The 18,618-nt window shown below is 40.1% G+C and overlaps 1 protein-coding gene across 2 annotated transcripts in view; it reads right to left on the bottom strand.

The window, feature by feature from the left end:
- The window catches only part of SVOP (SV2 related protein), a 243,850-nt gene that overhangs the window by 4,357 nt on the left and 220,875 nt on the right, over window positions 1-18,618 (bottom strand). For both annotated transcript variants that reach the window (XM_075515768.1, XM_075515767.1), the window contains 14 exons: window positions 17,457-17,617; window positions 15,765-15,850; window positions 14,574-14,672; window positions 12,429-12,500; window positions 12,098-12,222; window positions 9,318-9,381; window positions 7,917-8,042; window positions 6,742-6,870; window positions 5,272-5,345; window positions 4,881-4,957; window positions 3,658-3,765; window positions 2,027-2,138; window positions 672-753; window positions 354-443 (listed from right to left, as the gene is read on the bottom strand). In XM_075515768.1, the coding sequence (XP_075371883.1) occupies window positions 354-443; window positions 672-753; window positions 2,027-2,138; window positions 3,658-3,765; window positions 4,881-4,957; window positions 5,272-5,345; window positions 6,742-6,870; window positions 7,917-8,042; window positions 9,318-9,381; window positions 12,098-12,222; window positions 12,429-12,500; window positions 14,574-14,672; window positions 15,765-15,850; window positions 17,457-17,617 (1,405 nt within the window). The remainder of the gene's footprint in view (window positions 1-353; window positions 444-671; window positions 754-2,026; window positions 2,139-3,657; window positions 3,766-4,880; window positions 4,958-5,271; window positions 5,346-6,741; window positions 6,871-7,916; window positions 8,043-9,317; window positions 9,382-12,097; window positions 12,223-12,428; window positions 12,501-14,573; window positions 14,673-15,764; window positions 15,851-17,456; window positions 17,618-18,618) is intronic.

The following is an 18,618-nucleotide window of genomic DNA, read 5'->3' as shown; positions in this document are numbered from 1 at the left end:
TGAAGGTTGGTTGCCCCCAGAACCTCAGCCTGGGATCTCAAGAGAAAGGTAGCATTGCACCATGCACAGAAAGTCCCTGCCTCTCACAAATTCTGTCTCCATGTGGTAGCTTCCAAAGTGTCCTTACATGCATCCAGCAGCCTGCTTCTTGGTTATTTATCCCACAACATATGGAGCTCTGGAGCAAGAGGTAAATTCAGAGATGAGCCTGAACTCTCCTCAAGGAACAGGCAACAACCACCCTCCTTCAACACATCATGCAGAGATCGTCCTTGGTTTGGCCCTTACAGCAGAAAAGCAGGTTCTCCATCACCTTCCTGTGCCTTCAGTCTCAGAAGGAGAAGGGATTTTACCTGTGCAATGAACGGGGTTATGAGGGCTCCCACTCTGGCCATTCCACTGCATGTTCCCAGGCCCAAAGCACGTGTGGCTGTCGGATAAACCTGTGAACAAAGCATCAGCCCATTAATGCTAGTGGGAAGTTCTCTTCCCTCCAGTCTCCTAAATCAATGGAAATTAATAGGTGGTACTACAGCAAGTTCTGTTAGACAATGACAATGAAATCAACTCATATCTGGGGTAAGGTCCATTGCGAAGAGGTCATAAAAACGACTTTCCCACCATGTTCTCACTCCCCTTAAATATTCTCATTACAAAAACAACCTCCTTACCTCAGGAGTGTAAACATAAGCAGCCTGAAATCCTCCTGAAATAAAAGCTCTTGCAATGAAGAGCAGCACAGTAAGAACATTTCTGTGAGAATAAAAAGGAGAGCAGTGTTTGGGATTGTTCTGTACAATCTGTTTGTTTAACTTGGAGGCAAGTGCAATAAAAATGCTAAATTTGTTAGAACGATTCCTTTTGTTTTTTAATGAACCCTTTGTATTTTTTCTGGACCTTTAATATAACAATGATGCCAAACAATCTGCATTCCCATAATCACATCAGTTTTCTAAGTGTATTCATTCCAACTGACAGCGGTGGCCTATTGAAATAAGCAGCAAATGCCTAAGCTTATCTAAATAAGAAAAATATATTCCACATTATGAATGGTGCTAACAAAAAAATGGCACACATGAGAAGGAAATGAGAGTGCAGCTTTCCTGTTTAAAAGACATGAACCTGTGTACCAACTGGATATTTGCAACTTTGTAAGCCTTCTTATTACAAGGTTTCTGTACCATAAGGTTTTGTATAGTGCCTGAAAAGGCTTAAATTCAGAGAGCTCTCCTCTGGCTGTTAGGTCATTTCCTTGTTCGTCAGCCCCAAGGTACAGACATTGTCGCATGCATGTGGCATGAAGGCCAGATGCAGTCAGAGGCAGACTCTCAGAGCTCAGCTGGAAGTTTGGTACCGTTAAGATTTGAGGGCAGAGCTGCCAAGGGACTTGTTCTTTGGAAAATCTGCATGAAGGACAGATATTGAACAATACAAAAATGTGAACCCAAGTTCTTTTGAAAGTCATGCCCCATGTATCTGCAATGCCAGCATCAAGCTCCATACTGTATACAACTTCGAGGTTGTGCCAGTCTGTGTCTGTTGCTTCTCATGTAATTGTGCCATAGCACTTAGACCACCGAGAGCCCATGACAAGTGAAGTAGTCAGAGCAGCTGAATGCGAGGCAGAGGCTGGGCTTGGTTGTGAAGCACTGCCCTGGTACAGTCAGCCGGGGGAAACATAGGTAATGAATGGCAGAGAGCAGTACATGAACCAGCTACTGAGGCTCATGACATCAGATCTGATTTTAAAATTGTCCAGTGGTTACCTCCTACTCAGACATACGCTCTTATTTTCCCCTTTGGATTGTTCTGTCTGCAAGATTATAGTGAAGGATTTCTCCTCTCCTGCTTCTTTTAGTTTCCTTCCAAACTCTGGTGAGAAAACCTAACACCATCCTTAATTCTTTCTCCAGTTGAGCGTGACCATCTCATGGCTTTTCAAACCACCACTTCCAGTTCTCCTGCCATAATCAAGAGAGAACATGGATGAATCGGATATACCAGTTGTTCACTGTGTTTTACTTACCTTCCAACGCAAAGAAACAGCAGAAGACTGCAAAACGAGAAGACAAAAAAGGACAGGGCCATGGTTTTCTTGCGGCCTATCCGATCAATAATCCATAGTGTTACTAACACACCTGTAGAAGGAGACAAGTTGACTGTTGGGAATTGATCAAAGGTGGAGGGTGCAGCAGCTGGCTTTTAACATAGACTGGGTTATTTAGATTTGAAATGTTGTTATCTCTTTCGTCAAAATACTTTGCTGGCAGAGGCATCAGGCAGAGGTGTAGAATGGATTGCCCCAGCCGTTGGTGCCACATGAAAACAGAAGCTCTGTGTCCCAGCTGGTGAGTTTTGTTCCATGTTCACAGCCCCACTGGTCCACACATCCACATGCCCACACACTCAGGGGCTACATGCTGACGTAGGAGTGAGCCATCAACTCTGACACGTTAACCATTGATTATTGCAGTTGTTACCAACGTGAATGCTAAAAATGCCTGCCTTATGTCTCATTGGAATATCTTTTGTTCAACTTCTGACCATCGTTCCCTGCTAATCTTCCTACTGCTAAAGGGCTCTTCAGAACTTAGTATTTTCTTTCCATTGTGTTATTTATATGCTGCCATCAAATTATTTCTCACCTGCTCTTTGATAAAGGAAATAGATCAAGCTCTGTAAGTCTCACAATGTTAAGTATTCTCTCTTATGCAATTTTTCCAGATCCTTTTAAAAAGCGGACGTACAGCAAGTGTGGGGATTTATTCAAGCATCTGAGTTGCCAGTGTCATATTCAGAGGTATCCCTGTTAGTATTTCTTACTCCTACCTTAGCATGTCTCAGGATCAAATCAGTCCTTTCAGCTATAGCATCAGTCCAAGGGTACACATTCTCTTTTCTGTCTACTGTACACTGACATCCTCCCCAGAATGACTGTTATGCAGGACAGTCCTCCCATTAGGCAGGGACTATGCATATTTACCAGTCATAGACTTACAACTTTTCACCTATTAAATGGCTTCTCTTTGATCATTTGTCCCTGAAACTATAATCTAGAACAGTGAAAACAACTTGACCACTGCCTCACAGTATTATTTCAAACAGATTAATACTGAGAGATCATCTTCTACATCTGAAGAAACATTGGCTATTGCATACTATCTTGCTTGTCCTGTGCCAAACTGTTCATTGAAATTCACTGAAATTGACTGAAAATCATGACTGAGGCTGGACACAGGGCTTTAGGAAGCAAGTTCTCCATTGATTCACTACACCCACGATCCTTTTAAAATAGTTCTGGAAAGTCATTTATGGGTAAAAGTTCAAGTGATTCTGCCCCTTTGATTTAATTGTTACTCTTCCTCTGAATGCCTAATATGGTGCTTGGATAGAATCCATAGTTAGATGGACCATTATAGCTTCACAAAGCAATTACTAGTGATTTTATCTGTAGTGATCACATGGGCAGTGAGGAGAGCTACAGCTACTGCGTGCACTGCATATGTCAAGTAGTCCAAGCAAGGAGCTCCAGTGCTGTGGGAAATACATGGGCATTAGGCCAGACAGAAGAGCCCATTTCATTGCTTGTACCAGAGCCCATTCCAATCACACTGAGCCACTGGCAGTGAAGAACTGGTGCTTCTTATTGCCACTTACCAGGGAATTCTGACAGGGTTGTCCAGAGCAGATCCGTGTAGTCTTCCTCTGTCAGATACTCACAGGTCAGGCTGCACTTTGCTTTAACTTCTTTCCTTCTACTGGATACTGTGGGAGAAAAAAGAAAAAAACAAACATTTAATATGTTTTAAGTAATCTCTTCTCTGCTTACCTTCCTTTACTTCTGCTATGTCTTTATCACTCTTACTGCTGAAATTGATAGAAGGGATGTACTGAAAAGACCCTGCTGCACAGCAGGTATGTTCCACCTGGAAGATACAGCTGAAACTGAACAGTTTATAATCTTATTTGTGGCAAGATGTCTTACCTGTGCAACCATCACTATCAGAATGACAACTTATGCTTCCTTATCAGCTGTACAGGCTTAGTTAGTTTTCAGTCCAGGGCTCATGACAGTGAACAGAATTAACACCAATAATTCAGTTTCTCCCTACATAAATTGGGATACCAATCTATACTTTGAGAAGACAGAATAATACCATGTCTTTGTGAAAACAAGTATTTTTAAAGCATGCATGCTCCTTTGTGGAGGCTAACCAGAGTTAGACCTCTCAAATAGCTAATACACTGTTGTACAAGCTTGGGATCTGTGTCTTCTCCCAATACTACCCATCCTTCTTTCTATAACTTTCCAACTATCAGACAGTTTTCACTAATTACAAGTGTGCTGAATACAATCATGCCTCCCCTGGGGAATCAAACTTTTCAAACCTCTTCTAATGCAGTCAAAGCACTTTTTTTTTTTTTTCTTCACAAAAATCTGCAACAAAAAGGGCGATGGTTTCCCACCATTATCTTTTTTCTCAGCAGGTCTTCACAACTTGAGAACCTGGGAGCTCCACAGCAGCGGCAGTTATTTCTATCTCAGAACTAATTAGGCCTGTCAGATCTGGAAACTTACATCTATTCAATCACTTTTTTCTCCAGAAGAACAGATACTTTTTCTAACAGGTCTCCCTTGAAGGTTGCCTTGCTGTTTTACATTTTGGGCTCAGAGACACTGCAGGACATCTCTGCATTGTACAGGAGACAAGGAACAGTCTATCAAAATGTTTAAAATAAGTGACCCTTTAAGTGGATGCCTTAAAATTCAGGCTGGCAGCCACAGTCCTTTCCAAACTAACAGCAGAAGGTGATCTAATAAAAGATATTCCACCACTTAACAAGGTATATTTAAAAAGAAAAGATGGACTAGTACTCACTGCTGCAGACATCTCCTGCTTGGAAGAACTCTGTAGTTAATAAAACTAACCCATAATATGAAAAAGCATTGGAAAACCTGCAAGGAAGAAAATGAGAGAGGAAGTCTCAGCTGGTCAAACCTATAGTAAACAACATGAATCAAAATTGAACCCACTGTGTGAGGACTTCCACTAAGTGCTACCTCAAAGCTATTTCCTATCGGCATTTAGAAAATGAAAGGGCAATTAGATTGAGCATGCTAGTGATTGGGTGGTTTAATAAATTACAGATCAATACAGATTGGGGTTTTTTTGAGGAGGAAGTTGCTGTATTTTAGTGATACTGTAAAATACCTCCATCAAAAACCATTTAGAATTGTGCTGGCACTGAGCCATTTATATTTTCTCTTACCATATAAACCAGAGTAACAATGTGGTCCATCTAAAATGGGGTGTAAAAAGGTCCCTCATTTTTCCTCGGTCTTCCTGTTGAAAACAAGCAGAAGTCAGATCATCAGGGCACTCACTGGTCCTGGACTGGAGGATGCAGAGTGGCAAGGGATGGATACAATACACAGTACTCTGTACTATATCTCAGAATGACTGTTTGGTTTCGGCTGAGGGCTTTTCAGGTTGTAAGAGCCACACTGGAGCTGGGAGCCAAGTAAAGAATTCCTCTGCCAAGGGGAATTCTCTAGGAGCATAACAATATCAAAAACAGTTCGTGTACAGGGCACGCTACTCCTCCACATGGAAGGTGAGGATCTGTCAGAACAAGGTGGGGATGGAAAGAGGTAGAGCAGAACTTTGCCAATCCACAGGTGGCATATGATTCATGTGGCCCACAGCCAGCTCCCGTAAATTAGAGCAGCCCCTCGGGGCTTCTGATCTAGGGTAAGGTACTGAGGAACTACAAGCAGCCCTCCTGCAAGCCGACCCCTTTTAAACTGCGTAGTTCTTAGAGAGAGAAGGAGTGGAGGGCTCAGCCCACAAACTTGTGGTTAAGGAAAAGTACTTTCCCACCCCACCCTGAAAACAAAACCATCCAAAACTTGGAGAACGGTTCTGCACAGCCCATCAAAATTACCGTGACTGAACCAAGCATTTGTGAAATGCACAAGAGCTCAAATCCTTACTGATCCAGACCTTAGAAAATCAAACCTCCATCTCTGATTAGTAAGACACTGTCATTACCAACACGCTCCTGCCTAGCTTTACAATTTTGCTATTGTTCAAATCTACAGGTCTCCCTCTGCTGTCCTTCCTTGCTGGCTAACTTTGTAACTTTCTTTTCTTATAAAAGTCTGCTCTTTGTTCTGTAAATGCAGAGCTGCTTTATATGTTGACAGGGGCGTTGAAAAGTTTGCCATATAAAGCTGAAATGAAAAAAAATCCAATGCAATTCATACAGTAATATGCAGCTCAGAAGTAACAGCCTGAATTACTCCATGCATTAGGACTGAAGAGGAGCTTGCAGCTTTCCCTCTCCAGAAAATCAGGATTAGATTAAAAATGAGGTACGGCTAAAGAGTCAAATCCCATCTTGTCTCATGAGTTCAGATCTGGGAATTCTGATCTGAGTTCTTCGGTAGCCTCAAGGTTTGATTTTTCTTTAATAATAGGGTCTTAGAGTGAGGTTAAATAACATTAATGCCCACTTTAAATGTCCTTTTCACTTTCAGGATTTTCATGCAAATAAAAATGAGAAACTAACTCTTCCTCACTGTGAAAGAGGCATATATAATCATCTCTCATTTTTTTATTACTGGTTGAGACATTAAAATTAAACTTAACATTGATTATTTGCTTATAAAAATACATAACAATGTAGCACAGTTTCATTGTATCCCACGTTATTAATGTGTCTGTTACCTGTACATACCTGTCTGGAAATAATTAATTTTCCTAAAGGCATTGGAGCTCCATTTTCCGTTGCTATCCGCTTTAAAGTGGCAATTGCTTTTTCTTGATTTCCAGATAATACATCATACCTGGCACTTTCTGGCAGCCACTAAGAGAGCAAAGCAGAGCACATGCACAATGATGTCAGAAACACAGGAATAAACAAACTGGGGATATTCTTTGTGGGCTTATAGTGGGAAATCTCAGTGATTCCAGCAGACTACTCACATAAGAAAGGATTCCAGAACTAATCTTTACCAGTTCAGAGAACCATCTTTCTGCCAAATGTCAAACTGCTCATTAGGCTTTAAGAAAATGCAAAACCCCACTTTCGCTGTAAAGTCAGAACTCCAGTCTAAAATCTTTCCCTTCTGTTACCTTGGTTTTATTGTTGAGAAACATTAGGCATTTTTGCAGGTTCTTTACGTTATACAGTAGGAAAGGCAAAGCATCCAGGGCAGATAACAAGATGCTCTAGGCATTCCAAAATTTGCATTTTTAAGCTCCTTTTAAAAACAAGCATGTTAGCGCCTGTATAACTGGAGGTATTTATGAAAAACAATGTTAGTGACTAAGGAATAATATGAGCTGCTAAACAACCTGACAAGGACATATGCCTTTGAGAAGACTGAGTGATTGGCAAATATATTATCTAATAGTGCACTGAAGCTCAGGTTTAACTCATATACAGCTTATTTTAGAATCTGACCTGTACTATGCAGATTTTACCCCTGATTTGGGTGGATTTTTTAAGTGGACAGTAATTATAAAAGTTATGATTTTGACAAAATAATTTAGAAATCTAAAGAGCAATCAGGGAAATAGCAACAGCTTTTAATAAAATGTTGATTCCACTGAGCTTGGTTGAAGCAAAGTCATTAAACTGGAGAGGTTTCCAGGCCTGATTTGGTTTCACAAAATTCCAGCCCACCATTGTCCTCCAGCAATTACAGTCACATAAACACAGCTCTCACTGGAATGTTTTTACTAGCACCCTGTTGAAACAACAGTATTTTTGTCATTATTTCAGAAGTTTCAAAGAAGACACCAACAGAGAGCTCAAAACTGTCACGATTTCCTTCAGTCAGGTTACAGAATCAGGTAGAGAAGTGGTAGATTGATGGAACAAACATTTGCCTTTGAAAGAATACCTACAAAACATAGGACAGCGAAGAGCAGAAGTGGGAGGGCAGAAAGAATGAGAAGCCACCGCCAGCCAAGAGTAGGCATCACCAACACTGCTAGAAGGACTTCAAACACAGTCCCAATGGCCCAAAAGACCTGCCAAAGGGAAAAGAAATAGTCACAAATGAGAATAAGAGTGCTCTTAAGGCCTCCTTCTTTGTAACATTCCAAGATGTGCTCTCTAGGGACAGCTGGAGAGAGAAATGCCAGAGACATTTCAAATATGCACCACTGTATGGAAACAGAGTCCAGACATTTTAAGGGGATTTGTTTAAATGTTGCAGAAGCTAAAATGCTCATTTCTGAAAACCTAGTATTGACTTTCTCTAGACACTCATGTTTAACTGTAGGTAGTTTCTCATAAGGAATAGACTCATCACATGGTGTTTCTTAAGCAAAATGGCTATTAATGTATCTGTCTATGAGTATTATTCCCAGCTACCACCATGAGATTTATGGTATTTGTTTTCCTTACCAAAACCAAGCTACCAAAGCCAGAGTTAGGCCTGTAGATGAACGAAGGAACTGATACCTTCTTAGCAAATAATGGAGCTGGCAGCCTCTTGCCCATGGGTAGGAAATATCCTACCCATGCAGGATTATTCTCCTTTAGATTGTGAAGCCACTTAGCTCATTATTTAACACTCAGAATGTATTTCTAACCCAGGCTTGCTCAGAGGCAGCCAAACTGTGGCAGAACAAAAGTGACACAGAAAGGAGTAATTCATCTACTGAACTCTATTTATGAAAGATTAATCAACTGAAGGTAGGACTAGCCAGCAGATATCTTAGATGAGCGGTTTTGCATTAAGAAGCTGTTTCAATATGGTGAGGTTTTCCACAAGGATGCTCCTTCCAAACAGACTGATGCAGACAAGTAATAGTACTGTTCTCTAACCCTTCAACCATCCATTAAAGGGCTGCAAATTCTGCCTTAAAGTATTTATAGGGAAAAATTCTGCTCTCTGTGACTTTAATACATTTGGATCAAATATGAGGAGCTGAATTTAGCCCTGCATTTGCTGAACAGTCCATTCTCCTCTATCCATTACTGAGCTGTAGATTAATTTCACCATGAAACTAGGTGACACCCAAATGCCCCCCCTTGCGCTAACAGCAGTAACTTATGCAGCACTGGATGCAAGTTAATTTGCAAAAAGGCAGACTCAACAAAAAGAGTGGAGTGTTACATTAATGCTTTATGCTGCTTTTGGACTACTGTATGGGGGTAACCTCAGCTCCACACTAATTGGGACAATCAAGATTTGACTGCAGCTATGTGTGAGATTTCTAGTCAGTAGGATTGAATGGATGTAACCAACAGCAGAATTTGCCCCTCTAGGGACCAGTATGCATAGCTACACTGCTCACCTCTATTAATAAAATGCATTTTGCTCTGGCTTTCATTGGAAGGAATTCAGCATATAAGGTTACCCTGTAGAGAGTGAACATTGAGAAAAACGTCATGTTAGCACATTGAGAAAAATGCCACGTTAGCACAACGAGAGAGGTTCAAACATTTTGTTTGCCTTTTATTAAAATTGCCAAACCCACAGTAGTAATGCAAAACCCTTCCTAGCCGTCAGAGTCAGCAAGACTGTGGACACTGGTTCAGACTCCCCTTTCTACATCAGAACGAAACCCCTTTAGTTCACCATTGCAATGGAGGACAGAATTTGCTCTGCTCGTGTGATTTAGTAACCTTATAATTGTTAGCTAAATGTAGCAGTTGTTGATGCATATGTTTTCACAACCCTGCTCCAGTCTGGGACAGGCATTAGGCTTGTTATTTTCAGTGTGGTCCATCAGCATTCAACACAAACTCTTGCTGGGTAAAGTATTTCATCAGGGCTTTACAACTGGCTCAGAGAATTTCACATCAGTCTACTCTACCAGATTTCACTTCTCCAAGAGGTGAATACTTTCAAGGTCTGATCCTGTTACTGGTATAAAATAATTTGCATTCTTTTATTGTGGGACTTCAAAAAGAAATCATCTAACTCTGCAGAGCCTTTGTTTCATGACTGTGCCAAAGAGTAATGGTACAGCTTCTCTGTGAGTATTTCCTGAGGATGAATGCATGGGCCAGCAGCCAGTCAAGGCTCTCTAGTATTCTTCAAACTGTCTGGTAAGACTCGTCGTTCTTTGCTCCTACTCTGTTTGCATTCCATTGACTCATCCTGCTTCTGCCTCTAAACTCCTTAAGCTTTCTTTGATTTTTGTGACAAAACTCCTACTAACTTGACAAATGGTGGATTGATCTCTGAGTAGCTTCCCAGAACTCAGTTAATCAAAGTACAAAGTTGCACACAATATTATATTAAATCAGTGATTAAGAGGAGAAGGAAGTAAAATCACGTAATGAAATGTAGAGCAATCTCCTATATATTGCAGCAGAAAACAGGAGCTGATTAATGCTGTACAGAACTGTTTTTTAAAGAGAATACTCCATATCTTTGCAAGTCTGGATGTTGGCACTGTGAATGAATAGTCATACTCAGCGTTAGATAATATCTCACAGAAAATTCCCAGAGGAGGCCACAGCTTCTCAGGGGCAGCTCCTAAACATGTATAGATAGAGGGATATCTGCTATAGTCAGTTAATTTATTATTGCTGGATGCTTTCTTTTTAATAGCACCTTTCATAAAGATCTCTCTCTCATACCCATTATAGCATAGACAATTATAAAGATACCCATGTCATTCCACTGAAATTCAGCCACTCATATCCAAAGTTACATAGCCTACTTACGGATATTAGAAACAAGCTACTTTTCCTGCTTCCTACATATTTACTCCTCTGTCAAAGGAATCACTATTATAGTTAGAACAAGAAACAGACTCAGCAGCAATGGAATCCACTCTGAGTTCTGTAACCTGCTCTTCTCTGTCTCTCATTAAGTCACATAGCCTTTGTGCATTATCCGCCCCTCTGTAAAATGGCACTAGCTGTGCTGTAGCTGTTCCACTGGGGCTCTGTGGAACATCGTTAATATGTGTTTGCAGTACAAGGCATTATTAACTCTGATGCTTTGTCTTTGTTGTTCTCCTGCCTCATTCCAGTCGCGCTCGGTTGGAACTGCATGGCAGAAACTGCCTCACCGTTGGTCAGTACACAGCAGGCTAAGGACTTTCCTGTTTTACATACACGTTACGCTTTTGTGCAGCTTCTAAAGCTGGGCAGGAAAGCAGGAAAAGAAAATTAATAATACTGTGATGTTCTATCTCAGCTCTGAATCTTTTATCTGGGAATGGCAATAGAAAAGACAGTATATTGACTTGCCTTGTGAAGAAGTCTATGAGCCATCAATCAAAGTTAGACTCCAACTACTCCAAAATAGCACCTCCATGGGGCAAAATATCAATTATTAATAAGGATAAAAGACTACACAGAGAGAGAATGGCTATACTGTTCCCTTTACATTTATAATTAAAAGCCTAGAGCAGAGTTATTTATTCCAGGCGGAAAATTTAGAGATCCCTCTCTTCAGTGAATGGAATGACACAGGAATAGAGAAATACCCTGATGCTACTTTCTTATTAGAAATGTGTCTGAGCCATCAAGATATCCTTAGTGCTCCAGGTTTGGGCTGTGTGGTTTTGGAATTCCAACTCAGGCTCAGACGTGAAAGTTCAGGCTCTGACTGAACAATAATCTGCAGTTTTACAATCAGGAGTCAGGGCTCAGCTCTACCTCTAAATGCCAGTGTTTAGGTCACGACCTATCTTGCAACAAGACTATGTTGTCCCTTATGGACTCTGCCAATACAATCTAGCAGCGCAGTGTTTAGGCACAGCTACAAAATGCTGTCTGTTGTGTTTTACCCAATTCTAGGTGGGCTCTTTGGGCTTCTCATTTTCACCATGGTTTACCTGAGGGAACGAAATAAGCTTAAAAGGACTTAAGGCATATAACATATTATATTTAGGAACCCAGCTTGTTCATGTAGAATTCATTGTAAATCTGATTCACCTCAGTGATGTATTAGGTATCTTCAAAGCCTTCTCAGAGTTTAACATATTAGTTCCAAAATACTTAGAAAAAAATGGGTTGGGGACAACTGAACAGAGGCATGTCTTCAATTTGACACAAGCATTTTTTAAAAAATAAATAGAAAAGAGAACGTTTGGACTTGTGAATATTTACTTACGACTGAGGCACTCCTCCAATCCCAAAGCCCACCAGGCCCCTCAGCACCAAGATCCAGCTATACACTGGTGCAAAACCACTGAGGATCCCATAATAGAGTGTCCACAACACGCTGATTTTTAGGCCCTGTATTTAACAAACAAGTACAAGGGAAAGAAAGTCTCTGCTGTGACACAAAGTAACAAAATGTAAAGTAGAGCTTCAAACTCCAATTCTGGCTCTGCTTAATTCTGCTTCATACATGTGGACTATGACATTTGTGAACATCATGCACTGAAACACCCACACTGTAGAAATATTAGAATATATTCTAGTAGGAGCTGAAGACTTACTGTTTTTCTCCCATACTGGTCTGAAATGTTTCCCCAGAGGGTGGAGCTGGACATCATTCCCACAAACACCACCTGTGAAACACCAGAAAAAAATCTTCCCCTTAACAAGAAGACAAGTGAAAATTTCCATATGACAGCAAGAGAACACAACTTCACAGTGAAACTAGAAAATTTCGGGTCTAACAATAGAGCAAAATGTCCAGGTGTTCTGGGCATAGTTCCTTTGCAGTAGAGACTATTAAAGATAATTATTCATACAGTGGGATTTTTCAAAAGTCACTCAGCATTAGCCTAACTTCACTTCCATTGACTTGAAAGGGAATTTGCTATTGCCCAGGAATGGGGATGAGTGTCAGCAGCCTGTTCAAGCCAAGGTCTGTCAGCTTCTTCCAGTGGTGGGCCCATTTTCAGTAGTTGCCTTGCTTTTGTTGAGGTCAGGAATCTAAACACAACATAAATAAACCAAATCTCTGCCAGGCTACTTGTCATCACCTCACTCTTATCTTACCTGCTACTTTGTGAATTACTGAATTAGACCAGTGCTTAATATTTTTGAGCTTTTGATAAATGGAAGAAAATGAATTATAAGAAATTACTGGAGAACACAATTTGCCACTAAAGGGGAATCATTGTCTTGTTTCTGGGTTGGTTTTTTTTTGCTGAAGCGTTTTCATAACCCACAAAAAAATCTTTCATCTGCTTCACAGCAAGGCCCCACTGAGAGTTTCATTAGCATTACTGAGGAGACAGGCAAGTGGAGACAGGAGCAAGTCCCCAGGTTGGAGAGGGGAAGCAACTAGGCACCCCTCGAGTCAGCTTTGCAATTAAAAGATCCATCCAGTGACAAACCAGTCTGACACTAGAATGTGCACTCTGTTATTACACACATTGTGAGTCCAGCCCTGGAAGATGCTGAGTTCTCCAGTTCCAATGGACATATTCATGGGTAAAAGCTGATCAGTGTTGCTTGAGGTCTGTAAGATAGAGCTGTTCTAGGAGCCCAGCGCTGATGCAGTACTTCTCAGCCAGCTCACCTCCAGTCTGCTATTGCCATTCTCAGCAGGTTGTCTCAGATTTGAATGGAAACAAAATTAGATCTTACAACTTTAGAAAAGTCTGAAAAAAGACTGAGGTGTCAAAGAAAATATATTGTACCCTTTTCAGAGGTGACACCAAAAAGCATAGTTTATTCTGTAGATGGAGAGAGAAATGAAATCCTGCTCAATGAAGGTAATGGCAAAACCGAAGCATGTTTCCCCCATCAGCGCATTAAAATCATAGGAATTTTGTCTGAGAAAGAAGTGCATACTCAAGCAATAAGTGGGGTAAGAAGCAGTTCTGTTTGTCAAAGCTTTTGTCTCATGTCCACTGACCCCTTCTCCTTCTGATTTTGCTCACCAATAATAAAATTGTACTGAGCTGAAAGAAGGAACAAGACCCTCCTTCAGCTGGGCTGGCTGTATTCAGGTATGGGAACGGACATGACCTTAACTGATTTAAATCTGCTGAGCATTTTGACCAATTTACACAACAACACAAATGGCATCAAAAGCTAAAGGAAAAAGAAATGTAGGAGTTAAAGTGCATGCCATACAACAGTGGTATATGCTGAGAGAAGGGTCCCAAAACTAGTTTTCTTATCCCTAAAGGCATTGCGTGTTTCCAACATCACAGCACCATACTTAGAGGTGGTATTATAAGAGCTCTGCTTGCAAAGATCACTGGACGATCCACCTCAAAAAGCGATTGCTTGCTCTCTCTCACGGCTCCCAGTCTGTCTGTGTACAAGCGAGCTTAAATGTGGTGGGAGAGAAAGATTTTCAAGAAAGATAGTAAAAATTTACCCATCCTTTTTCTCAATTAATCAAATGGTTTGAATTTTAGGATGAGTCTGAGTCAATTCATATAATTTCCTGAAAATTACATGAAACTGTGAACCTGCAACTTGCACGATTTCCTCAGTTCTCACTGAGTTTCATTTCTTCAAGCTCTGGCTTTTAAAAAAGACTCCTATATTCTTCCAAGCCAAAGGCAATCTGCAAAGGCCATGACCAGATTTAACTTTGGGACATAAAGCATAATGTCTGAATAACAATGAGTGGAAAAACCTTACAGAATACAGGAGCTGTCAGTTATTTTTCCTACCGATGTGAGCAATGCAACCTGCCAGCTTGGTAATCGCCACTCACAATGAAGCTGAGGAGCTAGGATACTTAAAATCATCATTTCCATAGCATCTGCCATCTAGAAGGGTAAAAAAGAAACACAGATAAATAACTGCCTGAAAATTAGATTGACATAGCCGTCAATAATATACCTTCTTGAAATGAACCTTGTTTCTCCTGGTGCCATTCCCACTCTGTAGGTGAAACAAAACAGCTATGTTTGCAAGGTACGGTGGATGTACACAGTGCAGAGAAAAAAGCAACAGGTGCACTTTTAAACTAATTTCTGATTGTCATAATGTTTAGTAACACTGGCAGAGAGCATTCAAAGAGCCAAATCAAAGATTATCGGTGGGTGATTTCGAGGAGGCTTGTCTGGTCAGTCATCCAGGTTCATTCACTTCCATATTGCATATTACAGGGATGAGTTTTCAACTCCTTTACCCACAGATTCAGTCAGAACTGTTTATTACCTTGTAACTTACTCCCTGTCTCCCTTATACACTACTTCTGGATTTGTATCAAATGTATTGATAGATCATCTGTAGACCAAATTCCACTACTGATTTAGGATCTAAACCATGGCATATTGTAACCTCATACGTAGACAATAGCTGGTAAATACAGGCTCCAGATATCATTACCCTAAAATATCCCACAGTAGATGTAACATATAGTGCTTCAGAAACAGTAGAAAAGTGAAAACAAAGCCTGTCTTCCTGTTCTTGATATCAAGGTTAAAACTAGAAGTACTGGATTGCTGTTCACCTGAAACTGAGATTACAATAATACTGACTAATACAGAAATGAGAGATTGTAGATAATGGGATGAATGTGGTAAAATCACTGCATGAAAACTGAGATCTGCTTCTGTAGGAATAGCCTAGTACCCTTTCCATTTGAAACAAGCATTTGAAGTAGACAATTAAAATGATTTTTCAAACCCTGATTTATAAGAGACTTCAGAGACAGAGAAATCAATGTTATTCATTACCCCCACATAACAAGTTTGAGTTCAGCTGTCATTTCAGAATTTCAAGTAAAATTCCTTCTTTACTGTACAATTATCTGTTTGGAGACTTTTTGTCAACAGAGAATGGCTACAGTATTTGAAATCACTGAGATTCTCTAACTGATGATCATGCAGTTGACCTTGATAACAATTACTTGCCCATGCTAATCCAGTAATAACAGACAGCTTCCACTGGAACTTTCCAAATCCAATGGCTTCCACCGCATCTTCCACCATGAAAGTATCTGGAAAGAAAACAATTCTAGTGTGGAAGTGTATTCCTTTCCTAGTAAGAGCCATCCCTTGAGACAGCATTTTCTGTCAATGCAATTACTTATTAACTGGGTAATATACTGAGATCTAAAATATGTAACAGAGAGCTACTTAGCTTTTTTACAGTTCCTACTCAGGAAAATCTCTATGTTCTTCAGGAATTGTCCTAAAGCCAAAATAATTCTAAATATTCCTAGAATATTTTATTCACATAGAAGTAAATCAGTGTAGCACCAATGACTCCATCACATGTTCAGCCTATTACTCCTGGGACTGACTCCACCAGCCACTGAATTGCAGCTTCCTCTGGTGAGAAGTATATGAGCTGATCAACAGCACATAGCAATACTATGCAAGTGACGGAAAGTGCAGAAAAATACTTTATTGCATGGAGAGTCAAACTACAATTATTTGAATGAAGAATTTGTCCAAGACACATGTATCTTAAAACATACTTTTGTTAAAAATGCTGATGGTTCTTGTTTCCCACACATTGTCATGACCTCATTATTTTGTTCTATCTGAAGAAGCTGAGATATCTCAAATTCCTTTGCTCAAGTGCAAAATGAAATATACAACAGAAATACATTTTGATATTCAAGTTGTTTAAATCAATTCAAGTCTCAAAGTTTTAACACTTCCAGCAGTTTAAAAAGTACATTCGCCACAGCAAAGCTTTATCTAGCTAAGAGTTGGACATCCTCACAAAGCAAAAGACAAAACCAGAAACCAAAATGAAACCAAACAAAATCTCACTGATAAAATCAAGCAGAGATGTCATAAGACCTCAATTTGTGACTTCAACCCAGGCATTTGATGTGATGGCGCTGAAGCTCAGCGTATTGGATTGTTGCATCACTTGCACTTTTTTGGGCAATGTGCCAACTGAAATTCTACATATATCTGCAGACTTGCACCGATGCACTGAGTCTTTTGAGAAACTCACTGAGCTCACTCCATGGTATTCTGGCTTCCTATTGCATCAATATGTTAATAAGTAAGTCCCTGGGAAAACAGTCATCCTACAAAATTTTAGTATGCCTTGTGCTAAGACAAAAACAACACTTCTCCTGTCTTCTCAATTGGTGTTGCCTTCAGGGCAGTCAGCACTTCTCTGCTAGGCAGAAAGCAGAGCCTGGGATGTACATTCATTCTGTCCCTCTTGTCCTCCAGGCAAGGAGGAGACAGGAACACTGCAGAGGCTTCGTGCTCAGCCTTGAAGGTGAGCCACGTGTAACAGCTCCAGTAAAACTGGCGATGTTTTAGGAGCACTGATCAGTTCTAAAGGAAACTAAGTCAAACCTCCTGTATGAAACAGGTGGTGACAACTGGATACACAACTCCTTAAAATGGTCTACTACTGGTAATATAAAAACAAACACGTAAAGCATCCCTCAGAGAACAAAGTAGCTGAATCATGATTTTCAGGTGTAACATAATTTGCCTGTGTTATTGTTTCCTTCTTTTATCAGGGGATCTTTAACTTCTCTAAACCCAATGTATTCAGCCTAGTTGCAACACAACTGAAATGAAGAGGCCATACCTTTCTCCTTACAGGAAAACAAGAAGCCTACTCACCATCAGTTGGGTTGGCAAATTCTTTTGGCACTGCTGCTCCATCCTCTAGCTCAATAGGCTCTAGCTCTGTCCGAACACCCTCAATCTGAATTTCATGTTCTCCTGAAATGACATCCTCATCTGACCTTGAACTTTCCCCAGTGCGGCGAAACTTGACCACCCTAAGAATACAGAAACAAGGATTAATACTTCGGTGGGTTTTTCCCAGGTCGAAGCTGTGTTTGGTTAGTCTTGAAGCCCTATTTAGTCAAACAGCAGCCAGGTTTTTCCCCACCCTCCTGCCTCCATTTCACATTCACAGAGAATGCTCTGACTTTTATTTGTATCTGCTTTTACAAATGGTATCCTGTTGTTTGCTACTGGCTTTGGAAAAACTGCAGAGGTACGTTGCTATATGATATAATCATCATTTTTGTACAAAGAGGATGTTATCGTGCTAACTTATAAAGTTATAAAAACATACAGGTTATAAAAATATGATGAAATAATACATATTTAACAATAACCATGTTTTGTGTGCCTAGACTTGTATTGTGAATTAGACATAGCTGTGTCATTGAATTTCAAGTGCTTTGTCCTTGTAGGAAGAACCCAAATTCAATTTTCCACATTGTTTTCATAAGAGTGATTTGTGTCTTAAGAGAAGCAGAACTCCTGAAATTTGTCAGATTTTTTAACTTTGCTTAGTCCAAGTAGGATTCATAAGATAATTCAATGAATTGACTGATTTTGTTCATTATGGTGATGATTCTGTGACTACAAATATGATTGCTTTCATCTCTTGTCTTAAACAGAAGTCTGTAATATTATGTAATTAATTAAATACCTGTATTTTAAGAAACTATTTGATTTCCAGTACTTGGTTCATCTGTGCATTTTTTGAATCTCTTCAGTAATGAGGTGGGACAGAATAAGAAAGTGAATCAAAGGATACTTCTTTTTTCATTAAGTTCAAGTCAAGACTGAAGAGTGTACCTGCCTGCCAGTGACAGCCCTGGCATATGAGATGATGATTGCCACATGAGTGTCATGCTCACAGCTGCCTGTATTTTATATAATTTCTGGCACTAGCTGAGAGATAATCGTCTAACCTCTGCAGCAAGGCCATGGAGAGAATAAGACATGAAAAGAGAGCTTTGTTAAATTGACACAACTTTGACGT

This window comes from Mycteria americana, chromosome 13 (genome assembly GCF_035582795.1).
Source record: "Mycteria americana isolate JAX WOST 10 ecotype Jacksonville Zoo and Gardens chromosome 13, USCA_MyAme_1.0, whole genome shotgun sequence".
NCBI lineage: Eukaryota > Metazoa > Chordata > Aves > Ciconiiformes > Ciconiidae > Mycteria > Mycteria americana.
Note: the sequence above shows the minus strand (reverse complement) of the source record. Positions and strands in the feature narration are given on the sequence as shown.